Consider the following 16,402-nt stretch of genomic DNA (forward strand, 5'->3'; position numbering starts at 1 on the left):
AAGTAAATCTCCTTTCACCCCTCACACCTACTCCTCCATTTCTCCCCTGAGGCCACACTGTCACCAGTTTCTACTCTCTCCAGAGGCATTTTCTGCTCCTTTCGTATATATAGCACTCTTTTTGGAATTTTATGATGACTTCCTATGACTTTAGAAAATTAACCATATAGTTTTGCATTATTTCCTTTATTGGAAAATTACTCAGTTGACATTTAAAAAACAAAATGACCATTGAATCCCCGTGTAGTAGATCCTAGTGAACATTCAGACATTGTTTTACTTGTTAGTTTTTTTGGTTTTGTTTTGTGTTGGTTTTTTTACTGCATTTAAATACATGTTGAATTTGGGGTTGGCTTTTCGTATTCTTTTTTTCCTAAGCCTTTCTTTGAGCAAACTGCAAACTAAATTGTCTCATTGGATTTTGCCAAGGCTGAGCTTAACAAACGGGAAGTATTTTCTTATTGTGCTACCTGTGTAAACAGGAGCAGAGGACTCTTACTGTCTGAAGTGGTTCTGGACATACGTTGGGAAGTAATTGGACAGAAAACAGTAACCTCTGTAATCACTCCATCTGATTTTTTGTCTTTTTGAATTAGCAGAGCTAAATGAGGATGTGTCTGCTGATCTTGAGGAAAGATTTCACCTGGGGCTTTTCACAGACAGGACTACCCTCTACAGAATGATTGAGGTTGAAGGTGAGGCAAGCCCAGTCAACAAAATCCTGTCCACCTTTATGCTTCCCCAGTGCTTTGTACCTACCTCCTTTATGGCTGCCACCCTGTGGCATGGTAATGGTTGGTTTTACCTGTAAACTAACTGGGTTTTGAGCTCCCCGGTTTGCGTGTTCACATAGACCCTTTGCATCTGTCAGAGGACCCTAAACATACAGTGTTCACTCTGAGTGACTGAATGCAAGTGAAGGTGGGTGGATGGACAAGTGACATGGAGCCCCGTCACGAGCACTCTAGGAAGTGACTTAACCATCAGCAAGTCACAACATGTTCTAGGAGTTCGTTCCTCTCCTTCATCCTGCCTTTCTTTTTCTAGAAGTCAGTGCAGACAGATGTTCCTGAAACATCTTGCTAACATAATCTCTCCTCTAAACAGGAAAAGGTCACTTGGAGAATGGCCACCCTGAGTTATTTCACCAGCTAATGCTTTGGAAAGGAGATCTAAAAGGTGTTCTCCAGACTGCAGCAGAAAGAGGGGAGCTGACCGACAATCTCGTGGCTATGGCGCCAGTCGGTATGTTCTATTCAACAAAAGCTCTATCGTTTCTAGGACACATCCACTAAAGACGGACGTTGTTTTGAAGGACACTTTGGCCATGTCCAGTAAAATTTTAAATGCACATACCCTTTGATTCAGCAATTCTAATAGTAGAAATTTAACTACTCACACATGCAAAATGACAAATATATATGGACTATCATTGTAGCAGTATTTGTAACAGCAAAAGATCACAAGAACTTCTATGTCCATCAGTAAGAGACTGGTTAAATTTTGTACATCTATACAGTAGAAACTCCCACAGACAGCACAAGAATGAGGCAGATCTGTGCATTCCGATATGGAATAAACTCCAAAGGATAGTAAGTGAAAAGAATCAAAGTATAAATGCACAACAGAATATTAATATTGTCATTTATGTTTGCACATGTGTGGTTATGTATCCATAGACTTATTTCCAAAGGTTTCAAAAGAAACTGGTAATAACAGGAAACGTAACATCACCAGCACCCTGGAAGCTTCTCTCATGCTGCCTTCACTCACTGTCTCCCAACACCCCAGCCAAGAGTAACCACTATCCCGACTTCCATACTCTTTTGTACCTTTTGGATTTTATACGATTTCATATGTATTACATAATCAGACAGTGTATGTTTCAAAATATGAGTATAGGAAGAGGTAGATAGACGAACCAGATGATCTGTAATGGCAATTGAATTGATACCTAAATGTTCTTCTTAATGCTGTGACAAAAAACAAGACCTTTTCATCCCAAGTGTAAACGTACATGCTTATTTTTCTGCTTAAACCTGTTTCTTATTTAACTGCAATCTTTTGTTTCTTTTATTTAGCTGGCTACCACGTGTGGGTGTGGGCTGTGGAAGCTTTTGCCAAACAGCTCTGTTTTCAGGATCAGTATGTTAAGGCTGCTTCTCATCTGCTTTCTATCCACAAAGTGTATGAAGCTGTGGAGCTGCTCAAGTCAAACCATTTCTACAGGTCTGTATGACCCTACAGTTGAACCAACAGTTGGATATAACATGAAAATAATGTACTTAACAGCTCTGCTTCCTGATAACAGGCATAAAACTTTTTTTTTTCTGCTGAGGAAGATTTGCCCTGAGCTAACATCCACTGCCAATCTTCCTCTTTTTGTATGTGAGCCACCACCACAGCATGGCCACTGACAGAGGAGAGGTGTAGGTCTGCGCACAGGAACCAAACCTGGGCCGCTGAAGTAGAGCACACCAAACTAGGCAACTGGGGCTGGCCCAGCATAAAACTTTTATTATAATTAAACATCTCAAACATACAGAAACGTATATATACTAGCTTAACAAACATCAATGCACCCACCACCTATACTTAACAAATGTGAACTTTTATCAGTATTTGCCACTGATCTTTTTTGAAACTTGTGTTTTAAATACTAACACAAATAGAGAAAACAGCATAAGACAAAGAGACAGAATCTTGCCAGCCACCCCAAAAGCTGTGTGCCCCCAGTTATTTTAAAAATAACATTATTCCAGATTTAGTTGAATTGCCTTTCCCCAATTCTGTCTTCATACGTTCTCTAGAAGTAACCACTCTCCTGAGATTGGTGTGAATCCTTCCTATCCAAGTTATTATTCTTTCACTATGATACATACCTAAGTACTGACAAACAAAGGGAGCTGACTGTTTCTTGGAGACAGCATACAGTTTGGTCTTGTTTTATCCAGGCTGACAGTCTCTACCTTTTATATGGCTTTTGGGGGTTTTTTTTTTTGGTGAGAAAGATTCGCCCTGAGATAACATGTGTGTCAGTCTTCCTCTATTTTGTGTGTGGAATGCCTCCACAGCATGGCTGATCAGTGGAGTAGGTCCACGCCCAGGATCAGAACCTGCAAACCTGGGCCACCAAAGTGGAGCACACAGAACTTTTAACCACATGGGGCCAGCCCCAGTTTCTGCCTTTTAGTTGGAGTGTTTAGACCATTTATATTTAATGTATATGTTGGTATGATTGATTTAAATCTACCATCTTGCTATTTGTCCTATCTGTAATTGTTCATTTCTTTTTTTCATGCTTTCTTTTGGATCAACTGAATATTTTCTTTATCTCTAATACCGGCCTATGAGCTATATTCCTCTGTAGGTTTTTTTTTTATGGTTACTGTAGGGTTTATTATGAGCATTTTTAATTTATCACAATTTATCTTCAAATAATACTGTATCAGGGCCAGCCCCAAGACCAAGTGGTTAAGTTCACACACTCTGCTTTGGGAGCCAAAGGTTTCGCCGGTTCATATCCTGGGTACAGACACGGCACCACTCATCAAGCCATGCTGAGGTGGTGTCCCACATAGCACAACCAGAAGGACCCACAACTAGAATATACAACTATGTACTGGGGGGCTTTGAGGAGAAGAAGAGGAAAAAATAATAATATTGTACCACTTCTTGTATATCCCATCTTACTTCTTTCCTTCCTCCTATCCTTTCTGCTTTTGTTGCCATATATTTGACATGTTATAACCCCACATTACACTATCACAATTTTTGCTTTAAACAATCATCTTCTTAAAAAATGTTTAAAATAATTTTTAAACATTTTTTATATTTGCCCACATTCGTCTTATTTCCAGCACTTTTCATTCTCTTATGTAGATCCAAGTTTCTGGTTGCTATCCGTTTCTTCTTCACCTGAAGAACTTCAACATTTTTTTAGTGTGGTTCTTGTAGTGACAAATTCTACCAACTTTTGTTTGTTTATAAGTCCCTAATTTTGCCTTGGTTTTAAAGCTTCTTTCACTGAGGGGAGAATTCTAGATGGGACGTTCTTGTCTTTTATCGCCTCAAAGATGTCATTCCATTTTCTCTTGGCTTACATTGTTTTTGACTTGACCACTGCATTTATTCTTATCTTTGTTACATGGGAACTGTGTCTTTCTCTGCCTGTTTTAGGACTTTCTCCACTGATTTTCAGCCATTTGATGTGATGGCTTTGGTGAGCCTTTCTTTTGGTTTGTCCTGTTTTGGGTTGTCTTCCTTTACAGAGTGTTGGACTCAGTTTTGACAGTCAGTGAAGTTACTTGTGGACCAGCTAGATATTTTCATGGCTTATTTTTAAGCTTTCTTAGGGCAGGGTTAGAGAAGTCGATATTCTAGAATTAGTTTGCCCTCCTACTTTCTGGTGTCTTTACTGAATGCCTCACATATTCAACAAATGAGAATTCAAATGTCTGGCTGGACAAAACTCAAAAGTCCCCAAGCACTGAGTGAGCTCTGAGAATTATTCAGCTGATAGTTCCCTGACTGTTGTTTGTCCAGCCTTAAAGAGTTTCCTACACACGCATGGCTTTGCGTTTAGCCAAAGACTCAACAGGCTCTCCAAGCAGAGTTCTGGAGATCTTTCTCTGGACAGCTGCTTCCTTCCTAGCATCCTGCCGCTCAAATTCTAATTGTGTTGTCTCTCAGCTCAGTGAGACTGCTGAGGCTCTGCTGGGGTTTCCCATAGGAAAATGGCTTTAGGAACGCCGTGAGAGAGCTCACATCATTGGTTCCCTTCTCTCCAAGATCACCGTCCTGTGCTCCGTGGTGTCCAGTGTCTGAAAACAGTTGTTTCAGACATATTTTGTCCAGTTCTTTAGTTTTCTGGCAGGAGAGTAAGTCTGGTCCCTATTACTCCGTCATGGCTGGAAGCTGAGGTCTCAAAATAACTTCTTTTTTAAATCTTTTTTTTTTTTAAGATTGTATTTTTTTTCCTTTTTCTCCCCAAAGCCCCCCGGTACATAGTTGTATATTCTTCGTTGTGGGTCATTCTAGTTGTGGCATGTGGGACACTGCCTCAGCGTGGTTTGATGAGCAGTGCCATGTCCACGCCCAGGATTCGAACCAACGAAGCACTGGGCCGCCTGCAGCGGAGCACGCAAACTTAACCACTCGGCCACGGGGCCATCCCTCAAAATACTTCTTAACTATTGCTCTACCTAGATCACCTTATTCTAAAACACTTTTATTCCACCTACAACTTTATGTTGGCTGTAGTCAGAAGTTGTATGTCATTTCGAAAATATTAGTTCACAGAATTATACAAGTCCTCCAAATGTTAACACATTTCATTATAAAATATCAAAAAATATCACTTTCTGGGGCTGGCCCAATGGCATAGTGGTTAAGTTTGCACGCTCCACTTCGGCAGTCTGGGGTTCACCGGTTCAGATCCTGGTCATGGACCTATGTGCAGCTTATCAAGCCATGCTGTGGCAGGCATCCCACATATAAAGTAGAGGAAGATGGGCACAGATGTTAGCTCAGGGCCAGTCTTCCTCAGCAAACAGAGGAGGATTGGCAGCAGATGTTAGCTCAGGGCCAATCTTCCCCCCGCCCCCCAAAAAGAATTTTCTTTAGTAGCACTGTCAGTCTCATCAGAAAAGTCTTTAGCTTTGGGGACGCTGTCAAGCTCACAGTGGCAGGCACAGGGTTTCTAAAATTCTAATTTTCACTTGAAAACTTAAATTTTATCATGGGCAACAATACTGTTGGTTGGTTTCTGTGAAATAACAGCCTCACTTTGTTTATTTTTGAGAAAACATCTGCCAACACTGAATAACTATCATTTGTTGTTTGTTATCCTTTGAAGAAGTAATGAGGTTCCAAGAAAAAAAAGGCAGCTAGTTCAGCTTGCGGTTCGTTTGTACAGGTTTTTCCTAGAGATGACCATAGTACTTGGGAGTGCAGCAGAGAACACAAAATGTTCTTCCCATTCTGTCACAAGGGTATTAAAGACATGCACTTGAGGGATTTAGTAAAATGGATCATTTTTATTGTTTCATTAAGGGCATTTGCCTTCTTTTTTTTAACTACAAGGGCCGCCACCTGCTTTTGCACAGGTGCTAGCAGTCACCCAGCATTGCTTCTGCACAATGAGGGCAAATGTCAACCCACTAAGAAAAGGCAAATAACCTCTTAGTTTTATTATGAAAACAGTTTTGACCTCATGAGCCCCCTGGGAATCCACAGACCACACTTTAAGAACTGCTGTCCTAGGTGAAGAATTGAGTTCAGCATGCAATTTTAACTTCCCATGTAATGCAAGAATACAGTTTTTTATAGGAAGTGGGAACAACATAAACAGCACAGAAGGGACAAGTTGTTCTACCATTTTTTTTTTTGAGGAAGATTAACGCTGAGCTAACTGCTGCCAATCCTCCTCTTTTTGCTGAGGAAGACTGGCCCTGAGCTAACATCCGTGCCCATCTTCCTCTACTTTATATGTGGGACGCCTACCACAGCATGGTGTGCCAAGCGGTGCCATGTCCGCACCCGGGATCCGAACCGGCAAACCCCGGGCCACCAAAGCAAAATGTGCGAACTTAACCGTTGTGCCACCAGGCTGGCCCAAGTTATCCTATCTTGCAGCCCCTCCTAGGGCCTCTTAGAGAGGAGTCTTTTCAGATCAGCTAATTATCTGTTCTTGCCTGTAGGGAGGCCATTGCGGTTGCCAAGGCCCGGCTGCGCCCAGAGGACCCGATCCTGAAGGACCTGTACCTCAGCTGGGGAGCCATCCTCGAAAAAGATGGCCATTATGCCGTAGCAGCCAAATGGTAAGCCTGAGGGGAACAGGAGTGCACGCAAACAGAAGAGCAGGACAAGAATAAAAGTAGTAAGTTCAGAGGTGGAAGTAAAGTGACTAGAAAGTTAGAAAGCATGTGTTTATTAAACCCAGCTTCCTAAGACTCAGCAGGACCTACCTCCTTGGTCATTATATAAATCACCATAACTATTCAAGAAACCTCAGTAGCAGACTCAGAAATGACACCTTTTTCTAATGATGTATCATCAACTAAGGAAAATGGGAGGGAATGAATCCTCTGCTTGGGTTCAGTTCAGCACATGTTGAGGATCCTTTGTGTCCTTACCTAGTCTGGTGTTGTCACTCCTTCTCTGTGCTGCGATGGCCTCAGCCTTTACAGGAACAGCCAGAGGCAGTGACACACCTGGGACCACAGGAAGGCACGTGAGGCAAAGCGGACAGAAAGAAGTGATCCAGCCCTCTGGGGAGTGGGAGTAGGGGTCTGTTTATGACACTTTGTTTGAGTTTTCTTTTGTATTGTAGCTATTTAGGGGCCACTTCTGCTTACGATGCCGCCAAAGTTTTGGCCAAAAAGGGAGATACAGCATCACTTAGAACGGCTGCAGAGTTGGCTTCGATCGTAGGCGAGAATGAGTTGTCTTCTTCCCTGGCTCTCAGATGTGCCCAGGAGCTGCTTCTGGCCAGGAACTGGGTGGGGGCCCAGGAAGCCCTGCAACTCCATGCAAGTCTAAAGGTCAGTCTATTGGTGTATCTCCTGGTATTTAAGGGGAAGGGCCCCAAATCTTCTTCTAGTCAAATTCCAAGTGAGTAACCTAGCTGCACAACCTGTACCAATTCGGGAGGTATCCTTACAAGTGTCCAGCCCTACGAGCCCACTGAGGTACCCTGGCTTGTCAGTTGCCGTATTCAGAGTGAGAGAATGTGGTCATTCACAGTAATTCCCATTGCTGATCAGTCTGTTATACAACATCTTTGAATAGACTTCAGTCAGCTCAGCCCCAGGGCTGGCAGTGTAGTGTTTCTTCACTGATGCCATCAGCACATCAGTGAAAAGGGAGATGGAGTGGCCCCTATCAGAAATCACGGTGCTCTGCCTCTGGCACCCCTCTGCAGCTGTAAGCCATAAAGAAGTGTGGTGAAATCAAAATGTTTGGTAAATGTTTTGTTCCCATTTGTTCAAAAATGAGTAACTTACCACTGCCTTTTTTGACACATCAAAATTGAGATTACTTTAAAAACTCCCATCTAGTTTCCAAAACACGTAAACATTTGGTCCATTTTAGACCACTTTGGCTGGTGAGATACTAACATGAACTTTTTTTCAGTTCCTCTTTTCCTGGTGGAGTAACTGGGCCCAAAGACAGTTCCTAGGTGAATATTCAGATCCCAAGAAAAGTGCTAGGTCAGGAGGGAGCTTTCTGGGCACTGCAAAATAAAAATGGAGACACAGTAGTACACCCTCAAAGACAGTGTCACTTGGTATATTATTTATAAAATGACCGAATCTAGAAATTTTTTTGTTTATTCGCAACCAAAAACTTGCCAGAATGGCTGTTTAGCATTTCTTTTTTTCTCTTAAACACCATCCTACACAGAGCAAGAAAACCCAAAAGTTTATGCTAAATGTTGTTCTGATAAGGCTGTTTTGGCTGTATGGAAAAGAGACCTTCACAGGCTTAGTGGAGAAAATATTATTCTATGGTACACAAGGAATCTCATGGCAAAAGAAAATCTAGCAAAAACAAAGATTTTTCAAGGCTTCTTCTCTGTGCCTCTGTTCTCTTCTCTTCCAACTGACTTATCTGTGAAACCTACTTGGACATATCCCCTAACCACTGCCCCAAACCTTAGATCTACACAGCTTGTCTGCTCCAGCACCTTCTGCCCATTACGCTTTACTTTTGTATTCCTTAATCTAAAGTTTGGACTGGGGAAAGAACTGGATGAGCCCAACCTGTCTTTTCTCTAACTGGGCCACAAGTCTCAGGTGGCTGACCTGTATGTGGCTTAAATTGCAATCGATAGGGCTATAGTTGGGGTTGCAATAGTAGGGCTGTTGTATTAAAATGGTTGCTTGGGCTCCCAGGGCTATGGGTAGGAATTCCCCCAAAAGAGAGAAACTGTCGATTAAGTCACCTCTTTTTCCCCCTCGCATATGACTCACACTGGGCAGGCAGCCCACTGGAGGGGTTTGCTGCAGATGCAAAGGGCGGCTACTCTGAGAAACTGGGGAAAGCTCTAGATATTCCAGCACTTCCCCTGCATGACGGTTCCTCTCCTGTGTTGTTGGGTTCCAGGGTCAGAGGCTGGTGTTTTGCCTTCTTGAGCTACTGTCCCAGCACCTGGAGGAAAAGCAGCTTCCAGAGGGCAGAAGCCCCCCCTCTCACAATGCGTGGGCCACGAGCATCGAAGGGCCCTTCGTGGAGAGGGTGACTGCGGTGTGGAAGAGCGCCTTCAGCCTGGACACCCCGCAGCAGTATCAGACAGCGTTCCAGCAGCTGCAAAATATCAAGTACCCGTCTGCTACAAATAACACTCCCTCCAAACAGGTACCCCCTTCGTAAGCTTTTGGTATTAATTCCTCAGTATTAAGACTTCCTTAATCCACATCTAGTATAATAAGGAAACAAATAGAATGCCAGTTTGCATTTCAGAAAAGACTAAGGCAGGCCCCCAAGCTGGAAGGATCCCTTCAGACTAATTAAAGCCCTTTAGCTTTGAAGTTGGTCTTAGATCAATATTCCCTTTTAAAAGAAAAAAGTCTAAAAATAGAGAAAGGCACAGAGAATTATAAATATCCATCAACCAGAATTAACAGATGTTCACATTTTGTCGTTTTTGCTTCGTAGAGTTTTTTGGTTTTGTGTATTCTTTTGGTTTTTGGTAAAAGAAATACAGTTAAGTTGACGTCCTTCATGTTCCCTTCCTCAGACCCCTTGCCCTTCCCTCGCTCACTAGAGGCAGCCTCTCTGTGAGACCATATCTTTTATTTTTTGACTTGCTCATTTCAGTGACCACTGTTGATAAAATCTAAGCATGTTGATGCAGAGACATTACAGCTGCTACAGCCATCTTGTGAATACACCTCAATTTATCTACTCTGTCTTTTGCAAATGGGGAGACGTTATTATTATATTTTTGAGGAACAAGATGTCTTCAAATGGTAAAGCCCTTTGGAAAACAGTTTGGTAGTGTCTTGTAGTTAAACATACACATGCCCCATGACCCAGAAATCCCACTGCCTAGATTTTTCACTAAAAGAAATGAAATTAAGTGTTCACACAGACTTGTACACAATGTTCATAGCGGCTTGGTTCACGATAGCCAAAAACTGTAAATAACCCAAATGTCCATTAGTTGGTGAATGAATATACAAACAGGTGTATCCATACGGTGGAATACTATACTATGCAGCAATAAAAAGGAACCCATTACTGATGCACAAATAAAATCAGGGAATCTCAAAAGCATTATGTTAAGTGAAAGAACTAAGACACAAAAGACTGTGTACTCTAGGGTTCCATTTATATGAATTCTAGAAAAAACAAAATTATATTGGCACAAAACAGATCAGTGGTTGCTAGGGGGCGGGGAGAAGGGAGTGACTGCCAAGGGGCGCACAGGACTATTTGACAATGGAAATGTTCTGTGTCTTAGCATGGACAGACTAACACCAGACAGTATATGTTGCTGAGCAACTAGGTAGGAAAGTTCTGGATGGGGAAGCAAACATGGCGGTGGAGGTAGGAGGACTTTCTTAAGTGTGGACTGCGTCTACTTTCCAAGTGCAGTTAGGAACAGTTCTGGTGTCATCCCAGTGCTTGGTGTGGGAGGATGTTTAACTGAGACTCTGGCTCCTCCCTCCAGCTCCTGCTTCACATGTGCCATGACCTGACCTTGGCTGTGCTGAGCCAGCAGATGGCCTCCTGGGACGCGGCAGTGGAAGCGCTGCTTCGGGCTGTGGTCCGGAGCTACGACTCGGGAAACTTCACCATCATGCAAGAAGTGCACGCAGCCTTTCTTCCCGAGGGTAAATGACCCCCACCTCTGCTGGGACACGCACACTAAGGGATGACAGAACTACCACCGACGGTGTGGCACCAGCGGTGCACAGGTTATCGAAAGACAGGAATGGGCCAGTTGCGCCATTTAGTAGAAAGTTTGAATTCTCTTACCCAGGCTCCTAAGAGGCAGCCAGAATGACTGAGCTCTTCTCCTTCACCTGGCCCTGCCTGCCTTCCCACCTCGGATATAGCTTTTCTACACACAGTTAAAGAAAGAGAAACAGCAGTGTGTTCACAAGTTAGAAGAACAGAAGCACAGCAAAAAGAGCGACGTTTCTTGAGCTGCATAATGAGTCACTGATTTTTCAGAGGCACAGTGGGATCTTACCCAAGAGCCTTGAGTGGGACAGATGGAATACTTTTTCTGTCATGCTTGGAAGGACTCGTAGCCTGTAGGAACAAGAACATTGTCCTAAACCAGGAAATGTTTAGCTCTGGTTGACTGTTGGTGGGAAGCATGTGGTCCCATGGATCACTGCTCTCCTTTTTCTTGGGGTCTGGCTCTCGGGTGATAGGAAACAACAGGTAGACAGGAAGCTAGCTTTCTGGCAGATAAAGAAATACACAACCCTAAATCCTTTTCTTTTTCTTCTAGGCTGTGACCCCCTAAGAGACAAACTGAGTGACTGTCAGTCCGCCGCCACACCAGCTTTCAAAAGCTTGGAGGCCTTTTTTATTTATGGACGTCTGTATGAATTCTGGTGGTCTCTCTCCAGGCCCTGCCCCAAACCCAGTGTCTGGGTCAGGGCTGCTGACGGAAGGATGGCCTCTGTTGAGCAAAGCCAGCAGTTGGCTGATGCCAACCCTAAAGAAACTGACCCGAAAGCTCAGGCAGAGCCAAGCAGGCCCCCAGCACCAGATGTGGAACTCACAGAAGAAAATGAGCAAATACTGAACGCTTGTAAGGAGCTCTTTTCAGAAAAGCACGCCAGTTTCCAAAACGCACAGAGAACCGTTGCAGAAGTCCAGGAGACCTTGGCAGAACTGATCCGCCAACACCAGAAGAGTCAACTTGGTAAATCCACAGCGAATGGTCCTGATAAGAATGAACCCGGACAAGAAGCAGAACAGTCCCTCTCCAGTCCTCAGAGCCAGTGGTGAGTACTGAGTCACTCAACACAAGACGGAATTAAAAATACCCTGCTGGATTCTCATGTGCTCAGGTCACTTGGAAAGAGCAGAATGTGGGCACAGGGTTTGGAATCAGACGTGGGTTCTAATCCTGCCTCTGCTGAGCAACCTCAGGCAAGATTCTTAATGTCTCTGAGCTTTAGTTCCCTCATCTGTAATTGGGAGTGAAATCACAAATATTGTTAATAACAACAGTACAATAAAACCCTGCCATTGGGCAATAAGTAATTTTCCAAAAACTCAATTATATAAAATGGGGAGTTGCATTATTGCATCATTAATGAAAACCATTGTTTTTTTCATTTTTCTGTACTATCACAGAAAATACACAAAGGGGTAGTGTACAAAACTGTACACTAAACTGAGAAAAATCTCAGATGATCGGAATGCTGTAGCATCCTGATCACTTCCATTGAAAATAGGGACTCACTGGCTAACAGGAGCCAATCACTGCGCCCCTCGAGTTATTACAGGGCGCTCTGCTGTGGGCATTCGCGGTGATTAACATTACTGATTGGTTACTGTGTTGAGTGCCTTTTACCTTGGTTATGTCCCCCAGCACAGGGCCTAAAATGTAGTAACTAGTACAGTCAATAAACTTACAGCTATTATTACTAAGTCTAAAAATTAAAATTAAGACGCTTTGAAGCCCTTATATTTGTACTCTAGAAATATTCCCATTGAAATCTTGAGTCAGAATTTTAGTAACAAGAAAAATACTAAAAATTTCTGAAACCCAGCAGCTCTTAACCTTTGGATCACAGGACCCTTTGGAGAAGCTAAAGACACTCGCCAGGAAAATGTGTATCCAGACCCCCATGGTTAGGAGCCCCACCTCTGTCCACCCGTTGCCCAGACAAAGCCAGCCCCTCCTGTCCTGAGCTGCAGGTTGAGTCCCGTAAAGCTCCACAGTTTTCATTAGAGCTGTGGGTCCAAGAAGTGGGGATTTGGAAAATGGAGAGGAGTAATACTGCATCTTGAAAACTTTATATCACATCACGTTAAATGGCCTTCTCTTGACCTTTGTATTTAATGATGGGAGAGAGAGATCTAGGTGACAAAGGAAGTTTATTTATAGATAATAAAGTTAAAAGTTACCCAGGCAAGACATATGACTTGTACTTTTTTCACTATTATTATTACTAGTAAAGAAGAAAAAAATGAGCAAGTTTCTCTGCCTGAATTAACCAGAAGGCTTACAGAGGCGAATGAGAGAATAGCTAAGTTTCCTGAGAGCATTAAGGTAAGATTTATAGCAGTTCATTTGGAGAAACATTACTTTTTGTATTATCAGTTGATTAAACCACATTGATTAAGGTCATCTACTTCTCTGTTCAGTTTCTGAAATCTTTGCACATTTGTATGTGCTTAACCATTTAGGATCCAATTGCCTTTGTTAGCTACAATGTTCTGTGTGAGTAGAATTATTAACACAACCAATTTTATACCTCAGTCTTCAGAGAAATCTAACACATTTTGTAATTGAGAGGTAAAGTACCATGTATTTGATAGCTTACATATGAATAGGTGAATTTGGATGTGGCCCTAGTAGTAATAGAAGCATCATGTTTTGAATTAATTTGAGTAAACCTCTAGAAAAAGATTGTATCATTTGAGAAGGACATCCCAGTTATGGTTTTTTGGGTTTTGTTTTTGTTTTTTTTTTTTTTTGAGGAAGATTAGCCCTGAGCTAACATCTGCTGCCAATCCTCCTCTTTTTGCTTAGGAAGACTGGCCCTGAGCTAACATCTGTGCCAGTCTTCCTCTATTTTGTATGTGGGATGCCTCCACAACATGGCTGATGAGTGGAGCAGGTCCATGCCTGAGATACGAACCCACAAACCTGGGCCACTGAAGCAGAATGCTCAGAACTTTAACCACTCAGCCACCAGGCCGGCCCAGCCATCCCAGTTTTGTGTGTCATCTCTCCTTAGAGTAACTGATGAAGAGCAGGTCATTGCCTTATGAGGGAAATGGCTCAGCCCTGCCTGAGAAGTGTCAGTAGATGAGACTTGAGTCACTGGTACCTTCTGTGCAGGGGTTTGTGGCTCTTTTGGAAATGCTTCCATGTTCATCCTCATGTCATCTTTCAGACCTGGCCCTTCCCAGACGTGCTGGAGTGCTGCCTCGTCCTGCTTCACATCGGGTCCCAGCGTCCTGGCCGTGTCCCCCAGGAAGTGCAGCAACAGGCCCAAGCGCTCCTTCAGAAATACGGCAGCACTAAAGTTTACAAGAGACACTGCCAGGCCTTCTGCACGTGAACTTTCAAGGACCTTCAAGAAATTGTGCCAAATTCAAACTGTTTGACACCTTTCGTCTCTGCAGTTACACCTCGCCAGACATTCACTCTGATCCCTAGAGGTTTTGCAGTGATCCAAATAATACAAATCTAGTTCAAGTTTGAATCAACTCTACCCCTAGACACGGTGGAATCTGACTTTGGACGTGTGGTTTCCCTCTGGAGGAAAGATCATGAAAAGCCAGCAGCAGTTATTCAGAAGTAACCCCTGCAGAGTGATGTAGGTCATCTCTAAAGCCTTATGCCAGGTTTCACCCAAAGAGGAGAAGCTTTTTTAATCACCCAAAGTGTTATGCTCTTAAACACAAGCTACCTTTATAAACGCTTCACCTGATCATAAACATGTCGTTCTTGTTCAAGATAGAGCTGCTGCATTTTATGGCTATTGGTATCTTTTTTTAAAATTGTTTTTGTTAACTTGTGCTCTCCCCCTCTACTCTTTCAACGACTGGAGCTTGAATGTGAAATAGGCCTCACCCAACCCATCATGTGGACTCTTTACCCTCTGCCTGAACGTTAGGTCAAAAGTTTGGTTTTACTGTTTCGTGTAATTGCTTATTTGGACAAATCACTAAGCTTTAGAAGAACAAATAACTAACTCAAACGTATCTTATCCCTTCAGTTTTATAAGAAATGATTAATGATGATCAAAATAGTTCAGGAAGAAATTATTGTTTCAGTCGTTCTTAATCTTTTTTGGATCACAGGGCCCTTTGAAAATTAGATTAAAGCCACAGATGATCTTTGAAGAAAAATGCATAGTCCTAATTTTGCATATGTAGCTTTTGGGTCATTGCATGATGGGATGCTATATACTATTATAAATCCTTATTCTCTTCTTCCCGCACCCCACCCCCAGACACCCCTCCAGCTATTATTCTCTTGAGGTCTGTTCTTCTCTTTGGTTATTTAAATAGTTGAACAATGTCAGGAACAGATGTTTCTGTAATGTCCCAGTTGCTAGAACATAAAAATCAGACAGTCTGGGGTGGGGTTGGGAGAGAACACTCTTCGCCAATAATTGAACTGTTTTCTTTTGGGATTCATTGCGAAGTTCATTATGAAGGCCTTTCTGCTGAGTGTCCAGTTTATTTTTCAGTTACTTACTAGGGTTGGGGTTGTCGTGGGCAGCAATGATGAAATTCATTAACAGGAACTCTCTAGGAAGGAAAAACTTTAAGAGGCAGTTTTCAAAGATCTGACTTACTGGGTGGTTTGTTTTATTAGACTTAGCTTTGGAATTTTAAAATGCTAAACCCAAAAAAGGAAATAACTGTAGAATTTATATCCTGATAGTTCCTTACACAGTTAAGTGAACTCAAGGAAGAAGATGCATTCTTACTAAAGGTTAGACAGTCTTCTTGGTTGCAGAGATTTCAATGGGCATGGCTCAGTTGAGAAGTGTATCAGTTCTACAGTCTTTGCCAAAATGAACAAATGCTTCACTTGCAGAGATGGAAAAAATATTTATTCCTTTCCACTTTGAGTAAAGAGGAGTATTATTAAACTAGAAATTCTAAACTTCTTTGTAATTGACCACAACCATCACCTTTGGATGGAGGAATCCTGCACACTCCTCAGTTACTGCTTTGGTAAGAACAAGAATCACTACTTGGACAACTAAGCAATAAAAGTACATGATAGCAGAAGATGACAGAAATGACAACTCCATTTCCTCTCGAACTCCTTTTTCCAATACTATGTACTCAAGCTTTTCTAACTTGAATAGTTTTCATTTCTATCTCCCTAATTATCACGACCACAAGGAGCCAAAGCACTGTGGAGTTGACTCGGGCTTTCTGAGTGGATAGGGTATATCTCTAAGCAACAGAAGAATTAGTTTTCGTCCTTTACCTCATCCAAGGTAGCTTTCTCTCTAACCGGTAACTGTATCTCTAATACACACCACCATCCCCTCACCCAGATGACTGCGCTCCTCTCCCAGTATGTCTCTCTGAATCTGCTCTTATTAGTAATTCTCCATTCTTCATCCATCAATGAGTATTTTAAATTGCAAATCAAATCTTGTGAATTCCCTGTTAAAAAGATCTTTCAGTAGTTTCCCATTGCTATTGGAAAAAGGATACTCTTGAATGT

At 42.4% G+C, this 16,402-nt stretch overlaps 1 protein-coding gene across 4 annotated transcripts in view; it reads left to right on the forward strand.

The window, feature by feature from the left end:
- GEMIN5 (gem nuclear organelle associated protein 5) overlaps positions 1 to 14,684 on the forward strand; it is a 40,964-nt gene extending 26,280 nt beyond the window's left edge. For 2 of the 4 annotated variants that reach the window (XM_046667909.1, XM_046667911.1), the window contains 10 exons: positions 597 to 695; positions 1,108 to 1,245; positions 2,082 to 2,229; positions 6,702 to 6,821; positions 7,334 to 7,544; positions 9,109 to 9,360; positions 10,679 to 10,841; positions 11,471 to 11,972; positions 13,153 to 13,249; positions 14,100 to 14,684. In XM_046667909.1, coding sequence (XP_046523865.1) covers positions 597 to 695; positions 1,108 to 1,245; positions 2,082 to 2,229; positions 6,702 to 6,821; positions 7,334 to 7,544; positions 9,109 to 9,360; positions 10,679 to 10,841; positions 11,471 to 11,972; positions 13,153 to 13,249; positions 14,100 to 14,267 — 1,898 coding nt within the window. In that variant the 3' untranslated portion in view covers positions 14,268 to 14,684. The remainder of the gene's footprint in view (positions 1 to 596; positions 696 to 1,107; positions 1,246 to 2,081; positions 2,230 to 6,701; positions 6,822 to 7,333; positions 7,545 to 9,108; positions 9,361 to 10,678; positions 10,842 to 11,470; positions 11,973 to 13,152; positions 13,250 to 14,099) is intronic. The other 2 variants (XM_046667910.1, XM_046667913.1) reach the window with 1 other exon arrangement.
- The last annotated feature ends 1,718 nt before the right edge of the window (positions 14,685 to 16,402 follow it).

Source organism: Equus quagga, chromosome 7, assembly GCF_021613505.1.
Source record: "Equus quagga isolate Etosha38 chromosome 7, UCLA_HA_Equagga_1.0, whole genome shotgun sequence".
Taxonomy (NCBI): domain Eukaryota; kingdom Metazoa; phylum Chordata; class Mammalia; order Perissodactyla; family Equidae; genus Equus; species Equus quagga.